The 26,273-nt window shown below is 36.1% G+C and overlaps 1 protein-coding gene across 21 annotated transcripts in view; it reads right to left on the bottom strand.

The window, feature by feature from the left end:
* Positions 1-652: 652 nt before the first annotated feature.
* Positions 653-26,273, bottom strand: part of Mbtd1 (mbt domain containing 1) — a 60,238-nt gene continuing 34,617 nt past the window's right edge. For 18 of the 21 annotated variants that reach the window (XM_048788837.1, XM_048788860.1, XM_048788871.1 and 15 more), the window contains 12 exons: positions 24,961-25,078; positions 21,883-22,017; positions 21,557-21,645; positions 21,124-21,358; positions 20,403-20,458; positions 19,994-20,098; positions 16,219-16,366; positions 15,311-15,393; positions 14,456-14,690; positions 13,898-13,975; positions 8,884-9,075; positions 653-2,896 (listed from right to left, as the gene is read on the bottom strand). In XM_048788837.1, coding sequence (XP_048644794.1) covers positions 2,778-2,896; positions 8,884-9,075; positions 13,898-13,975; positions 14,456-14,690; positions 15,311-15,393; positions 16,219-16,366; positions 19,994-20,098; positions 20,403-20,458; positions 21,124-21,358; positions 21,557-21,645; positions 21,883-22,017; positions 24,961-25,078 — 1,593 coding nt within the window. In that variant the 3' untranslated portion in view covers positions 653-2,777. Of the gene's footprint in view, positions 2,897-8,883; positions 9,076-13,897; positions 13,976-14,331; positions 14,691-15,310; positions 15,394-16,218; positions 16,367-19,993; positions 20,099-20,402; positions 20,459-21,123; positions 21,359-21,556; positions 21,646-21,882; positions 22,018-24,960; positions 25,079-26,273 lie in introns of those variants that run through there. The other 3 variants (XM_015495461.2, XM_048788889.1, XR_007342438.1) reach the window with 2 other exon arrangements.

Genomic DNA, 26,273 nt, shown 5'->3' with positions numbered 1-26,273 from the left:
TTATGCAGTTTACTTTGATCTCTGTCCTCAAAAGATTTGCCTAGGAACAGAGAGATGCTTTTCTTTTGTATAAATGACTGTGGCTTTATTTAAAATATGAAAATCAAAGGAAGAAACCCAGTTTAATCACAGTATTTTTAAAATCCCTTCCCAATATTAAAGGATCATTACCAAATATATAGCACCATAATACAAATATTGATGGGAGAGGGTATTCACATCACACAAAATTAATAATAATAAAAACAAACAAACACTGAAAACCCGTGTTAGTATCCGTAGAATAAGAAGTTGATAACAGCTTTAGCTTTCCTCATACACAGCAAGGAAAAGGTTAAAGAGTTTAAACTACCAAAAGTCCCCAAGTAATCCTAACAGGAAAACAAAAACAAACCCAAACCCGTAAGAGAATGGGTCTACTGAATTGTACAATCAAGAGTTATGGCTGAGACATATATCTCCTCTGCATTGACTTATTTTCTGTTCTCAGCAGCAGGAGTTAGAGTATGAGTAATGAGGAGGGCTTCAGGTTGTGTTTAGACCGTAGGAAGTCCTTACCAACCCTTAACTGTTGGTCACTGGATCAAGACAAAAAACACTTCATGAGTATGTAGGAAATCCTAAAACACTCAGAGCCTGGTTTTTGCTACAGAACTGGAAGCTTATAAAACCTGGCTACAGATGAGCATTCACAGAACTAATTACCAGGACTGGTTGGCTCCAAATCACATCCCTCTTGGTTTATTCAGTTCCCCAGAGGATCCCTACACCCAAGGTACACCACAGGCTTCTTGAGCCTACATCATGGAGCCACAGTCCTGTATTTAATCCACTGAGCCTGAGAATAAAGACTGCTGTACCCTTTGCCTTGGAACTCTTCTAGGCTTTAAGTTTACGGGAAGATTCTTCAAAGTTCAAGATTTGGGAAGTGTGAGGATGTCACATTTATGGTAGGTCCCTTTCAGCAATGTTGTTTAAGATATCCAGTAATTTACAGCTGAATTCACATATATTTGACACGAGAATCAACTTGCGTTGATGTGATCTGCATTTATGCCCCCAAAGAGTCAGTATTAAGAAATGGTGACATACGATTCCATACATTCTTACATTATAAAGTAACACATTTTACTTCCAGTAGCTACTACAAAATCTTATGATATTAACCCCTCTTGCATAGAATGAGGTAAACCTGTGCGTATTACCAATGCTATTATTCCCAAAAGTAGAGCAATATTTTAGAAAATAAATTGCTGGTTTTAAACGTTCTATGCATTTTAAAATTCAAACAAAAATCTTACCTAAAATGGTCTCCTGGGACTTTCCAACATTTTTTAAAGCATTTCATAGGCTGAAGGACTGTAGAGGTTAATCATTTTGATTAATTTCTAATAAGCCCTGCCTATATTCCAGAGGAGATGGTCAGTATTATCACTCTGAAGAGGCCAGGCTAAGACCCAGAAGCACTTCTACAACAGATGCAATGAATTCCTGAGAGTTTAGTTTATGAACCTCACTGGTAAACGCTAGAGCTCTCTCATTCAGTCACAACTCGGTAGAAGGTAAGAAAACAGCAAACCTTTCACCAATTTACCCTTGTACCCTAATTTTAAAGGAAGCCATGTGAATTTTAAAATAGGGAATGTTCAAAATGGTCCAAATCACTTACTGTTATTACTGTTAAAATAAATTCTGACTACAAATAAAGATAATTCATACTAGATATAGGAATTGCATGAAAATTAAATTCTCTTTCAAATTAGTTTTCTAACAAATCCAAGCTAGTTAAATGTGGAGCTGGAATGATTTTGAAATCTAAACCTATTTCGGCTTTGAACAACTTTTGATTGTTTTGGTAATACAGAACATCCGTTTTGGGGTGTGGTCATGCCAAGTTGCTATCTCACAGATGGAGGGAAATGGCAGAGAACTAATCAGAATCCCTTTTTGTGGGGTTTATTTTAGCAAGGAAAAGAAAATAAACTTAGGATAATATTGCATTTTCCCTAACCCCACAATATGTATTCCCTAACCCCGCAATATCGAGATCCTGTATATCTTGTCAACCATTCCAGTTTAAACACTTTAGTGTTAGGATAATTTGAATCATTTTTTACTTAAAAGAACACATAAATGTATCCAGAGTTCTTCCAGTTTCATATAGAACTCCAAATAAATTTTCACAGAATGAAAAACATTTCTGTACAAACATTAAAATGGGCTGCAATAAAATGCCATCAAGCAGAATTAATTACCCCTTCCGTGATCTACATGGTGATGAGCCCTCCATGAGGGGTTCAGTTGCATATTTCTGCAGCAAAGGAAGCTGGAGATGTGACTGGCTTAACTTCTAAAATCCAAAAATCTCCCAACAGGTACCAAAAAGGTTCATTTGTAATGACAGTTCATTTGCATTTACAACTATATCCTTCTTAAATCATTTCCTTCAATCCTGCTACCTAAACTTTAATCTTACCAAAAAAGTTAAGATTTTCAGTTCTTGTTAACAATGCACATAAATCCAAACTTGGAAAATATTACAAAATTCTTTCAAAAGCTTCAAATACAACACAAAAATTGTCCATCTTTTTATAAATTGAAAAATTTCCCCCCCCACCCAGCTAAAATAGTTTCCCTACCCACCTGAAAAATCTGGAACTGAAATTTTCTGTGTTTAGCAAAATGTCCCAGTAGAATAGCCCGCTGTACAGCTGGATTGATTATAAATCAGTTCTGTGTAAAATTTTTCCCCTCCCACCCTCAGTTTCTGAGCCACCTCATGGCTCTTGTTTGATGTAGAAGTTGGCAGAGCCATTGCTTTCCTGATCAGATGCTCCTTGGAGGAAGTTGTAATCCTCTCCATCTAGCAACTCCTCCTTCAGCTGCAACGTAGTCACTGCATATGAGAGAGAGAGAGAGAGAGAGAGAGAGAGAGAGAGAGAGAGAGAGAGAGAAGGAAAAATAGAGAAATGTACAGGATGTTATCAAGCTTCTGGAATATCCAGATTGCCTTTACTCTTCATGTTCCTTCAGCTTTATAGTTAATAAGACTTCTTCATCAATAAATCTAAGAAGTAAACACCAGAGGGCTGGGGATGTAGCTCAGTGGTAGAGGGCTTGCCTAGCATGGGTTTTGATTCCTGGCACTGGAAAAAATACAACATAACACAACAAAGCACAACAACCCTGAAAGTTTAAACATTTGATTAAAAAAATTATTATTTTAAAGTGCTGGGTACTAACCCAGGGCTTTGTATGTGCTAGGAAAGTGCTCTACCACTGAGATATACCTCTGGTCTGAATTTTAATTTTCATTGTATACTGGCAATTTAGGAATGTTCTAGAAAGGAATAATACTGCATAGTGGACACCTTTGATGGAATGCTCAAGGTAATAGTGCTCAGTATTCTAAAATAATTGTTTTTATGATAAAGTATTCACTTTTATGTCAATGTCTACAGAAACAATGGCATATTCCTTGCATACTTCTAAGGTAAAATACACAATGACTTTAATATGATCCTACTGTCCCTAAGGAGCACCTTTGATTTATTTTGTAGTGCTAGAAATTAAGTTCAGGGACTTTTGCACAGAAGGGAAGTGCTTTATACTATTGAGCTACACTCCTAGCCTAGGAGTACCTTATTAAAAAGACCCCCCTAAAGTAAAAACAGCATGAATCTCATAATAAACATGCAAATATTATGAATAATATGAAACAATATTTGTCATATAAATTACATTTATATAAATTTTAAAAATAAATCTTGTATTAAACTCCTGTATTTAAAGTAAAGGCATAGAAAACTTGGGTAATTCTTTTAGTTTGCCTCACATACACAAAGGCCCTGGGTTCCAATCCCAATGCCACACACAAAAAAACTACTGACACTCGTAATGTGAAAATCACTGATGCAAAACTACTAACTTGTCCAATGGGATCATTTAATAGTAGTACTCATTGCCTGGCCAAGTTCTTATCTGATAACTCGATTTTTAATGAAAACAAATTCACAGTACAGGCAATACTCTATTTATGGATAGGTCGTTTGACAGGTCTTAATTTCTGGGGACTGTTTTCAGTTTCCAATATTTTATGACAGGAAAGAGGAATTTCATCTTTGCTGGTCCAAAGTTGATCTTAGGCCAAAATTTTAGGTCAGGTTTAACTCTTGAGACTTTCCTAACTCCTTTAATAAACTACTCTTAACTTGTTACTACCCCTCAACCTAACTACCCAGCACCATTAGACTGCCCACAGAACTCCCTTTCAAAAAGTTACTTTACTTTTCTAATGCAAATGATCCTAGCTAGATGTCAGACTAGTTTCATGAACTACCCAACCTCTCAGAGATGTGTTTAGTTTTCCTAAAAAGTTATTGTCCAGGAGCTGGGGATGTAGCTCAGTGGCAGAGCACTTGCCTAGCATGTAAAAAGTCCTGGGTTCAATTCACCGCGATACTGTCTAACCCAAATTGAGCTGGTAAAGTTTCAAAAAAACACAAAATAAAGCGTTTTTTTTTTTGCGGGGGGGGGGGGGCAGTATTGAGCATTGAACCCAGGGGCATTCTACCACAGAGCTACACCCCCAACTCTTTTTATTCTTTTTTTTTTTTTTAAATATTTTATTTACATTTTAGTTTTCAGCAGACACAACATCTTTGTATGTGGTGCTGAGGATCGAACCCAGGCCGCACCCATGCCAGAAGAGCACGCTACCGCTTGAGCCACATCCCCAGCCCCTCTTTTTATTCTTTCTGTGGAAACAGGGTCTTGTTAAGTTGCCTAGGCTGGACTTGAACTTTCAATCCTCCTGCTTCTGCCCCTTGAATCACTGGGATTACGAATGTGTACCACCATGCCCAGTGAAGTTACAAATAATTTGAAATACAGGTGAGGTGGTCTCTTAAATAATACAATCACTGGAATCTAGTCCCATGGTGAGTAATGCTAACCTTGCTCAACTTCTTCAGGGTACACAGATCTACTAAATTGGCAGCCACAAACTATCCCTATCCCCTTCCCCCTCTCACCTGAGCCTGGGGTCAAGCTAGACAAGTGTTCTATAAACACTTTAAAATCTGAGGATTTTGAAACCAGAGATTTCACATAAAGAATTGGCAACATTTAACATCCTTAAAGAGCTATATGACCAGTGGGGAGTGATGGGCTGCCACACCCTGTATCTGGGCAGCCTGAGAACCCCATCTATCACTAGGCTCCCAGGCTCATGCTGTTCACTTTACTCACTGAAGTAACTTTGAACCTCTGCAGGTGAGGTTATCTGGCTCCAAATCAAAGGAAAGACTTTTTTTTGGTTTGTGTCTATTAGGTATCTTTTCATTAACAATCTGGAATGAGAGGATGCAAATACAGTAGTCCCCCTTTATCTTTGGTTTCACTTTTTCCAGTTTCAATTTTCTGTGCTTAACTATAGTTTGAAAATACTGAATGGGAAATTCCTGTAATAAATAATTCTTGGGCTGGGGATGTGGCTCAAGCGGTAGCGTGCTCGCCTGGCATGCGTGAGGTCCGGGTTCAATCCTCAGCACCACATACAAAGAAAGATGTTGTGTCCGCCGAAAACTAAAAAATAAATATTAAAAAATTCTCTCTTTATAAAAAATAAATAAATAAATAATTCTAAGTTCTACATTGTACCTTATTCTGAGTAGAGTGATGAAACCTTGTGCTGGTTGGGATGTGAATCTTCCCATCATCAGGTCTATCTGTGCCCTATATACTACCTGCCTGTTAGTCACTTAGGAGCTTTCCTATCTCCTTTAATAAAGCTATCTTCGTTACTGGATGGACTGTCATAGTATTGTAGTACATGTGTTCAAGTAACTGCTTACTTAACTCAAACAAGAGCAACAATGCTGGCAATTTTATTGTGGCACTTTGTTATGGTTTTTCTATTTTATTAGTAGTATTGTTGTTAATTTCTTATGTGCCTAATTTATACATTAAGCTTTATCATAGATATGTATATTAAGAAGAAACATAACATATATGTATAGAGTTTGGTACTACATGTGGTTTTAGGCATCCACTGGGGCGGGGGTGGTCTTAGAAAATACTCCACTTGAATAAAGGGGACTACTGAATATGGAATGTAAACTGAGAACTGCTCATACTGAAAATAAAAATGTAAATTTAAGAGAAGAATTAGGACTCAAGAGCATTAAGGGGGAGTAAGCATTTACATTTTTCATGTGACAGTAATGCTGTCACTAATGTCACTATGTAGAACAGTATTAAAATGTCTACAACTTTTTGTGTGTGTGTGTGTGGTGCTAAGGATGGAAACCAGGACCTTGGGCAGGTGCATATTAGGCATATCCTCTAACAGTGAGCTACACTTCCAACCGCCATATCCTGATTTTACTTACACAGAAGATTATTTAAAAAAATTAATGACCTCTGACATCTTATTTACTAATTTACAGGATAATCTTCTGAGCAACGACAACTTATTTTCTCATCTTACTTTAGTACCTGTGTTGGTACTGGTGGTTAAAAATTCAATAGGCCAAAGACAGAAAAGCGAATACACTGTGTATAATAACAGCAAAATTAACACCAATCGGACTATGGAAGGGTAAGCAAACAAAACTGTGCAGTTCTTTCCTTTCTTTAAAAAAAAAAAACAAAACTACTTTTAATAAAATGCTGTTATAGAGAACTGTATTAAATGTATAATACCTATCCTTCATCTCACATGCACTAAAGTGTTAGGGACATTTTAACAATACCACAAAGATAAACACATAGATAACAAAACCCAAGTTCATTAAAGGTGCAGTACCCACAATAAAAGGTTGATTAAAACGATATCTTGTTGTAGGATGATCAGATGGCTAAATGAATGGGAACTACCGTGCCTTAAGATCAAACATGTTCCATTCAAACAGATGTTTTATTTTTTTAATGTTAAGAAAGGTAAGCTGAGATTCTAAAGCACACCTGAAGCTACGTGCATTTGCTGCTAATAACAAATTTCTGGATTAGGCTTCTAGTCATGTTAAAATATGAAAATGATGTACTTAAAAAATCACTCAAGATACAGGTGAAACATTCACTCAGATGTGGAATGTTTTAATGAAAAGTTTCACGTAATCAAAAACAAAGCCTGTCTGGTATGCTCACACTAATCATTTTTCCTTCAGGCCTTATTCTCAATGAATGATGGATGAAATAGATCCTGTGGCCAGATGTCATCTTCTATACAAATGCTTTTTCTAAGCTCTCTTTTTAAAAGGAAGTCACTTTGTTGACACTAATCACTAACATTTCAGGAAATAAACCAAAAATGACATTTTCCCACTTACAAAGCCCATAAATAATAAATTCTCTCAACAGCTAACTAAATTGCAGTTTTCAGATAGTGAAGGTAACAAAGCTGTCCCTACAGTTTCACCAGAGTAAAATCACACCATGTCCCACAAGATGCACCCCCAAGTCAGAAGACACAACAGACACTAATGGAAGAAGGAAGTCACATAAGAAGCCACGTGCTGCTTTCTGTTTGGCAAGCCTACTCTAAATTCTTGGGTTTTGCCAATCTAAAAAATCAAATCAAATTCTGTTTTACATGAGTTGGGACCTCTCAACAAAATCACACATGCCTCTAAAATTAGTTTTGTCTCAAGAAAATACACCCCAAATCCCATAAAAATTCAAACATATTCAGAACTCAAAATGTCTACACTTAATTAGGTAAAAGAAGACTATTTCATAATTAGCAAGTATAAAATGAAAAAGTTAAACAAACAAGAAAAAAAACTATGACTATGAAGGTTTTTCCATTAAAGAGCAAGTAACTTTGTAATTCTAATCTGTTTTTCATATAAAAGTATTGTAATTTTCTCTGGACATTGGGGTATCAGGGTGATCATCAGAAAAATACTCTAGGAAAGGGGAAAATCAACCTAACAGACCATGAGAGATGCAAAAGATAAACAAACAATATATTCTAAAATGGACAAAAAAAAAAAAAAAAAAGGCTGATACCTTCAGGGGCAAAAATGTTAGTAAATAGAAGAAAGAGGAAAACAGGTAGGCACTAAGTCTTATCTAGGTTTCCAACACATAAAAGACATTTTAAAGAATACCGAGAACTTTGGCTTTGAAGCGGTATCATCTGGATTCATGCCTAAAGTTCATCATACGAAAGTGAAGCTCTCTGGCATCCTCTGAAACCACCTTTGTTCTTAGCAATTACAAATGACCAAAATAACCCCTTCTGCAGTCTACTAACTTATTACTCTGGCCTCACCAACTAAACTCAAGACAAATGCCACTTTCTTAATAAATCACTCATTATACATACATAAACATGAAATTATGGCAATAAATCTCAAATCCAATACCAAAATTACATAGATATCATATTTCCAAGTTTATGTTATCCAGTAATGTTTATGGTAAATGTTACTACCAAAAAGCACACTTACTCTAGAAGTCAAAACACAACCTTTCTATGAATGAGACCCTATGGAATGCACAAACAAAGCCTCACATTTGGATCTGATTGTTCCTTCATGACACATTTCTCCCCTAGGTCAAGTCACAAAGAAATCTGCCATTTTAATGAAACCATAAAGTATTACAATTGCCTCATAGCTCCATAAAGCTGAAATAACTTTACCATAATTTGAAGCTTACCAAGTATTTTATAACAACAACAACGAAAAAAACCTTTCCTGATGATTCATCTTTGTGATGTGACTACCAAGGATCAGTGAGAATGAATATTTTAGGTAAAAGAAAAAGAAAACTTTAATGAGGCAGCATCTGACACGTCAGACCATGCTTTGTCTCCCGCCACCCAGCCCAGCACTTTACCCTCTGCAGTACCTGTAGTGCTGAGTGACTCGTTACCTGTTTTGAGGCTGGGCCTGAACTCTCGGCTAGTGCTGGGAGGTGGGAAGGCCTCTGGGGCTGTCTGTGCTGGCAGGGCTCGGTATGGAGGAGGAGTCAACTCTTCGTCACCAGAGAAGCTCCTCCGCACCCCACCTGTCATGGGCAGGCTCGACAAACTGACAGGCTTCTTCCCAACTGGCATCTTCCTCTCTAAACATCAAGTCAGACTGAAGTAAGCTTTGACTTACGTGCGTGGTACGAAAAGTGCAATGCATAACTAGGAAGGCTGGGTTGCACAGGACACTGCAAAGAGAACCTACTATGCTAGGGTTGTATTTCCTGCAACAATGGAGTGTCTGAGTTTGTGTGAGTGTTGGGAGTGGTGGTGGGAGATACCGTTTCTGCTCTGAGTGCTCTCTGACTGCCTCCTAACTCTCCAGTATATTTAAAAAATTACAAAGCAAAATGAACTATAGAGACCATTTAGTGTGGAGAACAGCTGGCTCATTTCTTTCAAGAAAATCTCAGCTTGAGGTAGGGTAAAAAAAACAATGGAAAAGAGTCTTTTTTTCCCCTTTCTCTGGCCATGCTGGGGACTGGGAGGACCTCAAAAACACTAGGCAGGTACTTTACACCAAGCTACACTCCCAGACTGAGAGAAGATTTTAAAAGCGATACTTTCAGGGTAGTATTTCACTGGCCAAATAAGCTCAAATGTTGGTTTTCAGGGAGAAAGCAAAGTAAAGTAGTTTTAACTGCATTATCCAGGAGGCAGGATTTTACTGATATAAAATGTGCTCCCCTAACAATAAATTCTTCTTTTTTTTTTTAATACTAGGGGTTAAGCCCAAGAGTGCTTTACTACTGAGCTTCAATCCCCAGTCCTTTTTGTTTTGTATTTTGAAATAGGGTCTTGCTAGTTGCTGAGGCTGGCCTTAACTTGGAAACCTCTTGTCTCAGCCTCTGAAGTTGCTGAGACTACTGGCATGTGCCAACATGCCTGGATAACAAGACATTCTTTTAGAAAACATTTCTAATTCTTATTTTGAAAAGCACTTCTAAAATTTAAAAGCTCATTGCCTGAAAGTTCTTAAGCTGCTTTCTTTTGAAACAAAATTTATCGCACCCTTTGGCTATAGTTTCATTAGCCTTGTAGTACTTACAATAGTGCTTTTACTAATCAAAAATATACTCTCAACTTTGCTAATACCAAATCACCAAGTATAATGCATTACTGAGGTTGACAGCTGAAGGATACTTACACAGCTTTGTGACTCTAAGTTATTTCTGTTCTTGTCCAAAGTCTACAATGACCCAGGTAAGAGCAATCAGAATTATGCTTCCCAAAATCAGAACTAAAAGATAAATCTAAGACAACATTCCTATGTAAAATGATATGGAAGCTAAAGTTCCAGTAAGTACACATTCAACTCTCAACCGCCAAACCAAAATCATGTGCAACAACTACTTAGACTTTTTTCTAATAAATTATATAACTTATAGAGGTAAAATGGCAAGGAACAATCTCCAAATCCTACTACTCCCAGTAGCCCTGAAAATAGTGAAATTTAGTAGAAATTAGTGTTGCTTTTCCTGCTCCAGAATTACTACACCTTGAGAAAGAGGCTTTTGAGATTGAACAGTCTATAGATCCTCTTTGCAGAACTTATTTTCAAAAGAGCTAGTTAACAACTACACCTTTACAGCATGAATTCAGCTCATTATCCCCACAAGCTAGAATGATGAAGCCAATCAACCATGTCTCTGTAAAATGTAAACAGTACCAAGGAACATCCTAATAAAAGATTTTAAGTACCAAAAAGACCAAAGAGTTATAAGACGAAACAACAAAGCCAGAACATAATAACCAACCAGCAAACACAAGGTTTTATAGCCCACATAAAAGCCCATGTACTACTGACATAAAAGCCTGTTTTGCGAAGAATGACTTAGGTTTCTAAGCCCCAAGTTTGTTCTTATTTAGGTAAATGGCGTTGTGGGAAAATTTTCTAATAAATCGTTCTGTGTGTGTATAAAAAAGCAGCAGATAAAAACTGCTCCTTCTTAATACTACACTCTTTATCTTCAATTCCAACATTCAGAAATTTTATAATATTTTGACAACAAAACCATACTCATTTTGTGACCCATTTATAATTTTTACTTGATCCATTTAATGTAAATATTTATTTTTTGGTTCAGAAAATGTTCCAGAGTGTGCAATGGGTATTACAAAATTTATGCCACACACACCGTATTTCTAAAATCCAAAAAATTCTGAATTCCAAACCACATCAGTCCTAAGGATTTCTAATGAGGGTGTATGTGTGTTTGTGTTTTCTTTCTCTCTTTTTTTTTTTTGTGGTGCTGGGGATCCACCGCAGGGCATTACATTTGCTAGGCAAGAGCTCTATCTCTGAGCTACATCCCCAGCTCAGGTTTGTACTTCTTTTCCTTTCTATATCCAAAGAACAATTTAAAGGCATTAAAATGATGTCACAATATTGAGAGCCATTAAAAAGTCACAGTTTATGAATATATTCCATCTATATAGCTAAATTCAATATTCCAGCTAATCCAGAAATCTAGTAAGGATAAATATCACCAGTACTGATATTATTACCTCATTAATTACATTCTTTCTTCTATGCCCCTACCTCATTAATTTAAATAATCTAAATCCCATAGCCAGAACCAAGCCCTGAAAGAATCATATTGAGGGAAGCGTTTGAAATGTGTACACAATAAGTCATAAATTAATAAATAGTATTCTTCATAAATCTTGGAGTAATAAAATTCATCTTCTTTTTTTTTTTTTTTGCAATATGGGAATGAACCCAGGGCCTTATGCACCTAGGCTAGCTCTACCAGTGAGTTATAGCCCAAGCCCTCCGCCTTTTTAAAATTCTTTTAAAAAATTTTATTCTGAAATAGGGTGTCACTAAGTTGCCCAGGTTGGCGTTGGGTTGCTGAGAATACAGGTATGCGCCATCATATGTAGCATAAAACCATTTTTAATTTGATATCTGGGAAAGAAAATACTGAAATCTCACAATTTTCTGACGTGTTTTCCAACAGAAAGTTAAAAGACCTGTTAAACTGTCCTGTAAATTCCTCTTACAGAAAGCTAAGGGATTATATCTGCTAAAGTTAATCCACAGTTAAAAAATTCTCATTGAATTCTTCCTAATTATATCCAGATGAATAGGAACTCCTTCTGATCTGCCTTGTTTGACAATACTCTCTGAAGTGCTTTTAGGGGAATATCAGACTTTCTAGGCAGCTGTTGGCAAAATAATTCTGAGTCTGTGGGTCCTGTAAAGGGGCAAGAGACAATCTTCTCTATGTGTAGGGTGAGACTGACTTGGGAAAAAAACATTTTTTTTTTTTGGGAGATACTGGAGATTGAACCCAGGCATGCTCTACATCCCCAGCCCTTTTATTTTTTTGGTACTGGGGATTGAATTCAGGGGCAATCAACCACTGAGCCATATCCCCAGTCTTCTTTTATATTTTGTTTACAGACAGGGTTTCACTGAGTTGCTTGGGACCTCACCGTTGTTGAGGATAGCTTTGAACTTGCGATCCTCCTGTCTTAGCCTCTCAAGCCACTGGGATTACAGGTGTGCGTCACTGTGCCTCACTGGTTTAAATTTTTTTTTTTAAAGTTGTAGATTGGGCACAGTACCTTTGTTTTATTTTTATTTGGTGCCAGGGATCAAACCTAGTGCCTCAAGCGCTCTACTAACTGAGCTTCAACTTCAGCCCTTATTAAATTTTTTGAGACAGGGTCTTGCAAAGTTGCCAAGTTTGGCCTTGAATTTGTAATCTTCCTGCTTTAGTCTCCTTAGCTTCTAGGATTACAGGTGTCATTATTCCCAGCCTGAAATTTATTTTTCAAAGCACCATTACAGTGGCCAGTAGAAGTTTTTAAGTTCCTCCCTTAAAAATTATAAACAAATAAGTAATCAGAAACATAAGAATAAAAATATATTTGAGTCTTTATGGTGCTATCAGCACTTATTTCAACATATGGCAAGTCAGTTGGAGACATTTTTTTTAAGCCTTTTATGTTTTAATCCTCCAGAACTTTTTGCTTAAAAAAATCTTTCATTAAGATACATAACCTTATCTTAGAATAAAACATTCTATGACATGCTTCATGAAGTTATAAAACCTATGGCTTTCTATGCTGGTGGTGAGGGTAATATATTTTTGGTACTAGTGATTAACCCAAAAGTGCTCTACCACTGAGCTACATCACCAGCCCTTTTCTAATTTTTAAATTTTTAGACAGGGTTTCAGTAAGTTCCCAGGATGACCTCAAACTTGCAATCCTCCTGCCTCAGCCTCCTGAGTAGCTGGGATTACAGGCCAAAAAAATATTTAAATTTAAAAGAATCGAATATCAGCATATTTTTATATTTCTGTGGCTATTAATGTCAATGATCATTCACTGTAAGGCAAAATATAGCACAAAAAGCACACTGAGAAAAACTGGTTTGGTAGCCATCAGCCTGGATTGATTGTTCTAAAAAGACAGCTATACTTTGTAAGAAGAACTTTTTTTCTTTTTTTCTGGAACCAGGGATCAAACCTAGGGTTTTGCAGATGCGAAGCAAGAGCTTTGCCACTGAGCTACATCCCAGCCCAGAAGGATGGGTTTATTAAGCTCTGAGTCTACTGTAAGCATCAAGTACCTGCTTTTTATTTATTTATTTTTTTAGCTTTCAAAATGAAAAGTTAAAAAAAATAAAAAAGTATTGACTTTTGGTAGGTTTTTAAATGATTTCAAGAAACATTTGTAGGTTTCTTTCTTTACCATGTAAATACTATGGCAGTAATTTCTCCTCTCAATTAAGTGTTTTTCATGATTGAAAAGGTTTGCCTTTTATGGTATACTGCACCTTTAAGCATAATACATAATGCAGATCATCAGTTCTCACAAGGATAGAATTTTCTGTGCAAGAATACTGTGACCCCAATTGGTTAACAATGAGAAAATGTATGTAAACACCACATGGTGACCCACTTTTCTTATGTCCTTTGTATTGCTGGGACTTAGCCTTTTTCTTCTGTTTTGATGAAGCTGATTGGCTTTCTCTTGATGCTGAAAAATAAAAAGGAAAATTGGTACCAGATAATTGCTTACCACTTTAGATACAATTTAGATAAACTGTCTTCATGAAGACCATTATGCTTATAAAAATACATGATGCTCTGAAATAAGGGTATACTTTTTCCTACAAAAGCAGGAGCCTCAATACCAAACAGATTCCACTATTTACTCAATAGTACTTATTATACACCAATACATTTTTTTTGCCTGTAATTTTAAACTTGTCAAAACTGCAAAACCAGTTTAATCTGGTGACTACTGTGTTTCTATAGTCACTATGTAGTTCATACTGCCATGGTACACATGGTCTGATTCTGTGATAGTGTTGTTGAGTCTTAATATCTTACCTGGCAACCAATCAGACATAGGTATATTCTTGTCCTGTGAGCTCACAAGATGATTTATGTGAGACAGTCCTCTGGAGAATTGCTGATTTTTACAAAAGGACACCTTTTCTGTATACCAACTTACACTGTGATGCTGGAGGCTGTAGTTGATATCCAGTTAACTGACACCACCCTACAGGATAGAGGTCAGGAGACTCACAGTCTACCCACTGATCATACTCTTCTTCCCATCCATCAAAATGTATCCTCAAGAGACGATGAATAATTCGAGTTACTGTGGCTACACATATTAAACGTGGCTCCATGAGATCTACTGCTTCTAATTTCATTCCTACACGAAATCCATGATTTGGAACATCCTGACACAGAGAAGCAAAATATTAACACTGTTTTATAGAAAGACACAAAAGTCTACTATGATTTAGAAAGCAAAAAAAGAGCAGACATATAGCCAAACAACATAATTTAAAACAAAAATTCCCATTCTTTAATTATGCAAACATATTATGAAACTAAAGCATTCAAGAACTAGGTATGATATGTTCTCATTTGTATTTCATTCAGATTAAAAACTTTAGAAACAATCTTTTCTCTTAAGAAAATATTTGTATTGCTTTATCATAAAATATTCATTCATTCATTCATTTTTGGGTTGGTCAGTCTGTCTGTCTATCCATCCATCCATCCATCCATCCATCCATCTATTGCTACCACAGATTGAACTCAGGGGCACTTGACCAATGAGCCACATCCCCAGCCCTATTTTGTATTTTATTTAGAGGCAGGGTCTCACTGAGTTGCTTAGTGCCTTGCTGTTGCTGAGGTTGGCTTTGAACTCATGATCTTACTGTCTCAGCCTTCTGAGCCACAGAGCATGGCCTAAATGCTTGTATTTATATTAGTCTTCATTAAGGTTATTCTAACACAGGCAAAGAAACATATGTGAGGTCATCATTATTATGCTTTCATTTAAACTTACCTTATTAAATAGTTTTACTGGTGCTGCAATGGAGCCAGTTTCCCTGAGGTAGTCAAACCATTTAAAAGGAAGTTTTGTGTAACCTAAAAGAAACAACTAGTTTTAAGTAGCAGTTCATTTAAAATCAGCATAAATATTATAATGCAGATAAAATAATTCAGCACATGCAATTTCAGATTTAGGCAATGTGAGAAGCTCCTAACTTGTGCTCTTATACTACAGTGCAATGGTTCCTTCATGTTACACCATCCTTCCTTTCCAGACACACAGGTGTGTCTGCTTACCCTAATGCAAAAGTGACTCTTCTCTGTTCTGTCTATAACAGACTTTTGAGGGTGTTTTTGGTTACACTGAAGACTGAACCTGGGGTTCAGCATGCTAGGCAAAAACTGTACAATTAAGCTATAGTCTATCCTCAGACTTTAGCTTTTCAACCCCAGGCTTTAAAAAAAAAAAAAAACCTTTATTTATTTATTTATTTTACCCAGTGCCTCACACATGCACTCTACCACTGAGCCACAACCCCAGCCCAGTCAATCCCAGGCTTTTGAACAGTCTAGCACTTAAAACTCTGGAGCGGTATTTTTCTCTTTTGAAAGAAAACTTGTTGAGCCAGCAGTAGTATTGTAAACCTTTGTTTTCACTTTCCCCCCATCGTAGTGAAAATCTCAAGGTCCAGATGTTGAAATTAATAGTGTGATTTATTAAAGCTAGCTAGAATATAATGCTTTTAAAGCATCTCAGAACTCTTGTGTGTGTGTGTTTGTGTGCGTTTATTTATTTATACACATACACACATACTGTATATATACCCACATACCAAGAAAATCTAGGGCTGTGTTAAATGTAAGCAGGTACCATGTAAGAAGAAATCAGGATTAAACTCCAGTTAACACTATATCAAGTACCTCTGGGTGGAGTAAGTTCAATCATGTTAATTTCACAGAAACCGACAGGGAAAATAGAAGGAGAGGTTGCATGGTAACAGAACCAATCAGATCCATCTGCTGCTTCTGAGCCATCGATCCCAATCATCAGGAATCCATCAGCCAGCACCTTTTAAATTAAGAGAATCCCAAGTACTTAAAATTAGACATCACTATTTTAAAAAATATAACCTTAAATTAAATGACATTCTGGGGCTGGGGATGTGGCTCAAGTGGTAGCGCGCTCGCCTGGCATGCGTGCGGCCCAGGTTCGATCCTCAGCACCACATACAAACAAAGATGTTGTGTCCGCCGAAAACTAAAAAAATAAATATTAAAAATAAAAAAAAAATAAAAAAAAAATTAAATGACATTCTAAAAGGAAAATCTACTGTATAAAGGTCTCTGAAGTAAAAAAAATGCTTCTTTATTGAATTATATTAAATAATATGTTATAATGAAAAACCTATGTAAGCTGTAGGGTGCACTAGAAACAAAAGCACAACGATATAGAAGTGATATCAGAGGTCTGGGAAACAGTATCTTTACCAACCACAAGAGTTGCTGCTCTTTACAATTTAATCAGGTAGGACTGTCAGCCACTCTAGGTAGTATTGCCTTTACTTCTTTCCTGCTGATTTATCACACAAAGGAGTTTCTCCAAACCTTCTTCAGCTTTAAGTTCTAACTTGACCTCTTTCATCATGCTTCTCCACAACCCCAAGGGTGGCCCATGAAGGGGCTCTTCTTTATGCCTCATATTAACAAGAAGTCCAGTCTCCTCCCATTTTTTAACAAGACAAACTTTTTCTTTCTTTCTTTCTTTTTTTTTTTTAGAGAGGGAGAGAGAAAATTTTTTTTTTTTTTAATATTTATTTTTTAGTTTTCGGCGGACACAACATCTTTGTATGTGGTGCTGAGGATCAAACCTGGGCCGCACGCATGCCAGGCGTGCGCGCTACCACTTGAGCCACATCCCCAGCCCGAAAACTTTTTCATCTTGCCCTGTTACCACTAGGACCTTGGTCCAAAAACATCATTTCTTATACTCTAATGTTTCCCAATTTCTATTACATTTAAAAAATATTTTATCTCTAGCAATAATTATAGGTTCAAACTTACAGAAAAGGCACAACAGCATAGACCATGAACTCAGAGGCCTAATTTGAGGTACAAGTCATGCAATTCCTTGCTGAATCATTTCTGTTGTTATTGGTTATTTACTCAATCCAGTGACCTTTTCCCCCAGCATGTATGCTCTTCCAATTGCAGCTTCATGGAAGTACCTGATAACTACTCTTAACTTCTTGAAACATTTTCTCATAGATTTTCATCACAATACGGTCTACTGGTCAATATTTCCATCTCTATAGCCCCTTTTTCATTTCTTTTGGTAGTTGCCCTTTCACTTCTAGCCCTTAAAATTAAGTTTCTGACTGAGGCTGTTTTCTTTGTTTTGAAAACTTAATATATACCCTGAATGATTTAATGGTCAGTTTCTTTCTATTCCAATGATTCATAGAGGTATTTGAGTTTGCCTCCCTTCCAGAGTCTTAGTCCTGCATTTTACCTGTATTCTAAAACTAAGGCATCAAGCCAACAGCTCCTTCTTTATTCCTTCAGAGGTAACTGGTCATCAGGTCCCACAATACCAACTCAAACATTTAGTCCTCCTTCTCCTTTTTTTTTTCGTATTGGGGATTGAATACAGGGGTGCTTAACCACTGAGGCACATCCCTAGCCCTTTTTATATTTTATTTATAGTCTCACTAAGTTGCTTAAGGCCTAAGTTCCTCAGACTGGCTGTGAGCTTGCAATTTTCCTGCCTCAGACTCCTGCTGGGATTACAGGTGTGCGCCACCATGCCTGGCTCGGTCTCTTCTTTATCCTTGCCCTTAACGGCTCTCTTCATCCACTATGAACATTTCCGCTGTTAAACAGAATGACCTGTGTTCAATCCAGAAAGCTTTACTAACTTTTTGTATCTACTAAGATGCCCAGATGGCCTGGCCAACCATTAAAGGCTACACTATTTTTAGTCTCTGTCCCCAGGTTCCTTTCTTCTAGATATTTCTATTAAAATTGGACACATACAACAATAACTTTCTCTTCAAGTTAATGGTTTCGCCTTCTGTCTCTGAAGAAAAGTATCCCACTCATCAGGATTCTCTTATCCATCTTTCTAACCATAGCTGGCTGGATCAGGGGCTAGTAATGTATCACACAGGCAGTCAAGCCAATAGCTGGGTTCAGCCCTTCAGATTCTTTCAGTCATTAGAATTAACAGACACAGAGACTGTTGTCAAATCATGGTGGGAAGGAACTGAAAGGCTATTATATAAAATAGAGCTAGGGACTGCCAGTGCACATGGAGTGAGCAGGGAAACAGTAGAAACAGAGTGAAAGAAAAGTGGCATCAACTCAGAGTGGAGGAGAGATGGGACAGAAAGGCCCTGGAAGGAGGGGAGAATAATACTGGATCTGTGCTTTCCCAGTTCTCACACACTGTCCTTGTGTCTGTGTTTCTCTACTGTGACCTTAGAGTAACTTTCTCAGAGCTAACTTGAGTGGGTTTCTGTACCTCATCAACAAAAACCTTGACCTAAATATCCAATGCAACTTCCCTGATATTGCTGCATGTGAACACTTGCCATTTCCTACACATGGCCTATACTTTTACCTTAGGCTATTTTGTATTAAGTTTATTTTTGTACATCTTATTTTTGTTCCATATGACTGTAAACTTTCCAAGAGTTCAAATCACATCTAGCACGGAAGTATTAATTATTCTCCAAATGAAGCTTGATATTCTCTTCCCTGGTCATTTCACTTCCCTGGAATAGAGCATGATACAATGGCACTGCTTCCCAAACTTGCCGATTGTGAGACCACTTACAGAACTTCTTTTTTAAACAAATATAGATTTCGAGGCAATATTTCTTGCTATTCTGATTACACAGGTTTGCAGGAGATCATGGGAATCTGATCTCCCTTATCTGGCAGTTTTACCACTAGTCAGGTAGAACCAGTTTTAGAAGATGGGGCATCGAGCCAGTCTTGTGCAGCTTTGTGATGGTAATAAGAGGCACATGGGATATGGCAGACATCATAAGTGTTTGCCCAACTGTATTAAGATGTAAATCACAATTTACTACATTTTTACATAAGCAGATTCTGCATTAGTGTTTCTTAGAGCTGTATATGAGAATCACATGGGGTCTTTAAAAAATGCCAACACAGAGGTCCCAATACAGACTAATTAATTTGGAATGGAGGGAAGGGGTTTGGCCAATTTATTTTTTTTTAAAGTTCTCCAGGAAATCTTGATGCTTACTGAAAATTGAGAACCCTTCTAGATATTTTCATAAGAACAGTCACATATGAAATGGAAAAGAGAAAAAAAGAAAAAGTATATCAAGAGGAAGAAAAATCATAAAAAGAAACACAGGAAAATTGAAGATAAATTTGCCCTTGTTATAATACTGTTTTGGATTAACTTTGACCAGGAAGTAACTTTGAAATACTCTTTCTCTAACTCAGGATATGCTTCTGCAAATAAAAACAGCAGACTCAAAATGACTATCATAATAAGCCACAAAGATCTGACAATAGAATTCAAATTCACTTTGAAATTCCTAATAAACCTTTCCAGTGAAGATCCAGACATGCACAATTTATGAATATGCCAGGGTTTCCTTCTACTAGCATAAGCCCAGTTCCTTTATAATTGTATTTGTTTCAAAACCTATTCTCTTACCTTTCTAATGGTTGCGACACATATTGTAGAAAGATTTAATGGGTCTATAGCTTCCAATTTCATTCCTTCCTTGAACCATTCCCCACTCTGGTCTACTTCTTTTACCTAAAGAATTATATGAAAGCACATGCAATGTTATAGATGTTACTACCGATTTGAAAAGGTTTACCAGATTCTTTCTCCTTCCTACCTAATATTACAACTTAAATTTCCATTAGGGAATATAGAGTTCAGGCAAAAACAATTTAAGAATAAGTATAATAAAGATTTGTGATACTTATGGATTATAAAATCTTAATCCATTTAAATGAACATATGTAACTGTGATTTCCATAATTTTAGGAAAAAAACCCCACAACCCTCTTTCAAATCTAATTTACAAATGAGGGTTCTTATAAAAACTTCTTACCTTAGCAAATAAATGTGGTGGTGTATCAAAATGTCCATCCTGTTTCTTTGTAATATCTACAAGGAAAAGTTACATACTAATCTGTCAGCATTTGTGAGAAGACCAAAAATCATGTTTCTTTGAAGGCTTCAAACTCACAAGGTATGTAATACTCTAAAACATGGCAAAAAGACATGCCTTCTACATTTATGGTGAATAATATTAAGTCTTTTCTCTCTTTAGGATATATGTCCATATGTTATTAAATACATTTCAGCTGATTAGAATGTTGGTAATCCCATAATTTGGGAATTACAACTTTAGAAACATGTTTTAATGTGTCTAGTATCACCAAGCCTAGCCACATTTAATCTTGACATTTTAATTAAAATTGAATGGGAAGGGAAAGACTATATGTCTATCAAATGGGCATGGCTAAGAGTGCATAATTAATATTATTATTTATGTTATCTTTTTATAGTGTTGGGGATTGCCCCAGAGCTTCACCCCAAGGCCTAATGCATGAAAAGTGCATTATTTTTTTAATTGAGAGTGAGAGGAAGGCATATAAAGGAATTAGTTAGGAGACTAATTTGAACCTTCACTAACTGAGGTAGAATAAGCAGCCCAAACAACTAGAATGGTATTTTTTAATCTATGCTATTCTTCAGAGAAAAATAACCAAGTAGCATAATTCAGCCTCAATGACACTCTCAATAAGAGTACTTTTTCCGGTACTCACCTGATCTTTTGAAACGATGGCCTATGCTTCGAGACCAACCAATGTGATGGATTAAGGGGCTGTGCATATGGCACCAGAAGTCATCTGTTCTATCTTCACTCTCTTCATACACTAGTCTCAATCTTCCACCAATTACACTTTCCACTACCGCCACTCGTGTCCGACACAAATGCCTCTTGTCAACCACTTCTACTCTCATGCAAGGCTTAAAAGGATACTGCATACTCTCAGAAACCTTAAAATAACAGACAGAACTGTTCAGAATTCATGAAGAAGGTATATAAGTAATTTTAATAAGTAATATAGAAAATATTGAATATACTCGATATTTGACCCAGGTCACCCAGTTCATGAAATTAAAACAACTCTTCAAAAAATCTCAAAGTTATTCTCTCTTAAGAGCTCTTCAGTCTTTTTAAGATCCTGTTTTTACCTTTTGTGAGAAATCAGGAGGAAGTGTTTTGGCACCAGTAAGTCTTTTCACTAGAAAGGCTTTCCAGTTTGTATACTTATGTTGAATAGCTGAAACAAAACAAATAACCAGTTATACTTCAGCAGGAAGTACAACTGCTTCCTAAATTATTTGTTAAAAAAAGTAACATATTTCTCTGTCAGAGTATTAAGGTTCTCAAAGTAACAAAAATAGAGAAAACATGTTTTGTTAGTACAAAAGTTACTTTCATTGAAAAGTATTATCTTAATGTCTATATTACTTTAAGATTACTATGTGTGAGACAGCACCAAGGTAGATGTACTTACTTCTTGGAGGAACAAGAGGTTTTCCACTGGCTGCACACCAACCAACTGGATGGATATCAGAACCACATATATTGCACCAGAAGTCCAGACCAGAGTCATTTTCAAATCCTTCATATCTTAAAAGGGCATTATAACCTGAGACCAAGAAATCAATCACTATATGAGGCAAATAAATAAGAAAACCTTGAAGTAAATGGCTGTCAAGCTTTAGTGTGCATCTGCAACAGAACCACATGCAAGATCTGTTAAGAGACAGAGGCTGGGTGGTTTGAGAATTTACATTTCTAATAAGTCCCTGCGTGATGTTGTTGCTACTTTGAGACCATTTGTTCAATGTGATTAATTCAGCTGTTTTTAGAGCATAGCTTCCTGCCTGGAATGCATTTCAATTTACTGATAATTTCTCAAAATTTAGGAAAAAATGTTGTGAGAATAAAAGAGAAAGTTTTGATAAATTAGTAAAACCTTGTCGAGTCACAGAAATCTAGCTGAAGTATATTTAAAAAAAATCACTTTATTAGCTGATCAGGTGGCCAATTGCTCTAAGATAATTCTCAATGTGGCTACTTCAAGAATCTTAAAATTCTGTCTTATTGGGAAATAAAATTTTAAAATGCTAGGTACAAAATTCAGTGAACATAAAAGTATGTAAAATCACTTAAAAATTATGTCCTAGGCAAATAATAAGCTTTATTTTCTGGAAAAAAATGTATATCGTGTTTATAATTTAGCAAACTTTAAGTTAACAGGTTAAGGCTTAATTTGAGGCCTCTACTGAAATAATGGTCAATGTATTTGTATTTCAGGATAGAAGCCAAGTTCAGCTTGCATTTTCTTATACTAATATATACGATAAAAATTTAAAGCATTATATTTTTAGTTCTAAAACTCACAGAACAATTCATGAACTTGCTAAATATTACTGAATTCTATGATTAATACAAGGCTTAATTCTACAAGATCAAAGTGATTTAAAAGGAGACATGAAGCAATTAGATAAAACAGAAATGTAAAGTGAAAGATGGAAGCTAGAAATAATTCTTAGATATTAAATGCATTGTTTTTTTTTTTTTTTGGTACTAGGGATTAAACCCAGGGATGCTTAACCACTGAGCCATATCCCCACTTCTTTTTAATATTTAATATTTATAGACACAGGGTCTCACTAAGTTGCTAGGGTCTTGCTAAGTTGCTGAGGCTGGCCTTGAATTCGCAATCCTCTTACCTTAGCCTCCCAAGCAACTGGGATTGCATGCATGTGTCACTGCACCTGTATAAATGCACTCATCTATTTAAAATGCAATGGACTTAAACATCTGGGACATAAACAATATGTTATTTTAAATTTTAATGCTTATAATATAAGCACTTAGAGGATGCTTATATAGTTATGTAAATACTTCAAGAAAAGGTAGGGATTGAACTGGGTGGTGATACAGCAAAGTACAGAGCTTTGGACAGTCACTTGCAATGGTGATCCAGGGCATATGACAAAAAACAATGATGCATTAAGGAGAGAGACTAGATTCATCAGAACAGATGGTTTATGATGGGAGCTATAAGTTTGATGAGTGGTGTATGATAAAACTCATCAATATTTGTAAATGGTGGGTGACCATTTCCATCCTTTAAGGATGAGGAAGCTATTAAAGATTCTCAAGCAGAAAAGTAGAATTAAAATTATATTTAGGGGCCCTGGGATGCAGCTCAGTAGTAGAGTGCTTGCCCAGCATGTGAAAGGCCCTGAGTTCAACCCCTACTACTGTAAAAAAAAATTTGTTTCTGGATACTATTACGCATGCCTGAAATCCAGGTGGCTCAGGAAACTGAGGCAGGAGGATTGCAAGTTGAAAGCCAGCCTCAGCAAAAGTGAGGCGCTGAGCAACTCAGTGAAACCCTGTGTCTCTAAATAAAATACAAAAAGGGGCTGGAGATGTGGCTCAGTGGTCAAGTCCCCTGAGTTCAATCCCCGGTACCCCCCCCACCCCCCGAATTTTTTTTGTTTTTTTGTTTAAGGTAAATTAAAGTCTTACAGCAATATAATGTGGGGTAGTATGCAGAGTGTTCTGAGAAGAATGACTAGAAATGAGATTCAAAGAGGAGGATTACCCCCTCTCACAGTAAGTAAGGATAATTCTCCTTATCTGAGTGGTTGCCCTTCTCTAAAGTACTATAGTACACTACTTACTTTACCACAGTACCACTGATTGAGTACCTTGTTGCACAATGCCTGTATTTAACATTTGGCAGATATGAGCTTACTGAAAAAACAAACCTTATATTTTCACACATCAATTGTCCATACTGTCTAATGTACCAAGATCCCTAATATGAGCCATAAGGTCCCAAGGGCCAGGCACAGTAGAGGCCATAGGAGTGAAGAGGAAGGAAGAAGTGAAGTTGTACAACATTATCAATAGTGTTTACTTTTATCATTATGTACTGTATAACTTTTTTTTTTTTTTAGTTATCTCAACTTTTGTTAATTTTCAAAGTATTTCCCTACATAAGGGTTGGCAAACTATATTTTGGCCCATTTTCTGATGAACCCAGGGAACTCAACCTCTGAGCTATATCCCCACAGTCCTTTTTATTTTGAGACAGAGTCTCCCTAAGTTGTCTTGAACTTGTAATCTTTCTGCCTCAGCCTCTCAGTAACTGTGATTACAGGCATATGCCAACATGCCTGGATGGTTTTTTTTTTTTTTTTTTAAATGGCCTGGTATCTAAGAGTAATTTCATAATTTTAAATGGTTGAAAAGAAAAGTAAAAGGAAAAGCAATATTTTAGTAAGATGTGATAATTCTATGAAATTCAAATTTCAGTGCCTATAATAACCAGAACACAGTCCATTTGTTCACGTACTGCTATGGGTGCTTGAATGTTATAATGGTAAAGAGGATTATATGGCCTACAAAACAGAAAATATTATTTGGCTTTTTATAGAAAAAAACTTGTCAATTCCTATTCTATGTCATATCATTTACCTGGCAATATTTGCAAAATTTATAAAAATACTTAAAAAAAAATTATGAGTGTCATTGGCATTTTCTAGTAAATGATCATGCATGCTTTCACCTGCTAATTTTATAATTCCAGCAATCCAGAAGACTTTGGTAGGTAGGCTGCAGTCTGTATTGGGAACTTCTACTCTCACATTTTCTGAGATATCACCCCAGCAGGTCCCCATAGGTGCCTGTCATATAAAAATTATTAAATTATCATCTTATTAACATAAGGCCTAAAACATATTATTCAAAAGAAAAGAAATTAAGCATTACCATCAATAATAGAAATATTAAACTAAAAATGTCTTTTTAATTCATTCAATTCCCTCTAAAAAGGTAACTGTCATTCCCCCTTAACTGAAATTCTAATCAGAAGAGGTCAGGGTCAAGATTAAACTCAAGATAAAGACAGAATCTCTATATATTAGACAGATTCATGTTGACTTCAAAATTCAACAGTTTTAACACAAGACTTAAACAACAATTTTCCTAAAAGCTGAATACAACCTTGGTAGACTTCATGAGATAAAGATGATTTGAAAAACTTATTTTTAATGAATACACTTATCCTAATCCTTAATTTTAAAAGATATAGTCAAAGAGCAGAAATAAAAATAATTCAAATCAGCAATGAGGTTTCCAACAACATGAATAGGAGAAACAAAATTTAGCTGTCTGTATTTTCAACTTAAGTTTAAGTCATAGAACATAAATACATTCTTTTAAGACAGACAAGAGGGAAAAAGCATTGGAAAGTTATTTAAAAAGGTGGAGTTGGAAGAGTTTTGGGAGATGAGTACTACTGAAAATCATTAATTATTTCAAACCTTGTCATGAAGGAATTACTATAAAGAGAAAACTTCCAATGTTAAAAATGGTAATCACTAGCCTTCACGCCAAATGGTTAAGATGGGCACACAAAATGGACTGTGCATCACAAAGAGATTTTCCAAAATATAACACATTCCCATATTACCATTTCTATTACATTTTAATCCTTAAACCACAATGCAATTCATAATTATTTGGAGTTTATGCAATGGTAAATTAAATCAAGTAAGTAAACTTACACAAATATATATAAATGCAGATAATTCTGAATTGTTTCTGAGGCCCTAGATAATCAAGTCTTCATTAAATATAATTTAGAACTTTGGACGTAAGTAAAAGGATTAGGTGAGGTTATAAAAGATAACATGAATAAATACGGAAAAAACAAAGTAACCTCAAAGTTCAAAGATAAAGAAACTAAGACATCCAAGAGTTTCAAGAACTAGCCAATTTGTACACTGGGAAAATGTCTTCCATAGAAGGTCCCTCATACTTTGGTGGTGGATGCTAACCCAACAAGAGGTTAGCCTAAAACAATATTTAACTCCTATC

The sequence above is a fragment of the Marmota marmota genome, unplaced genomic scaffold, assembly GCF_001458135.2.
Source record: "Marmota marmota marmota unplaced genomic scaffold, marMar, whole genome shotgun sequence".
Taxonomy (NCBI): domain Eukaryota; kingdom Metazoa; phylum Chordata; class Mammalia; order Rodentia; family Sciuridae; genus Marmota; species Marmota marmota.
The sequence above is the reverse complement of the archived record's forward strand: the minus strand, read 5'-3'. Positions and strand labels throughout refer to the sequence as shown.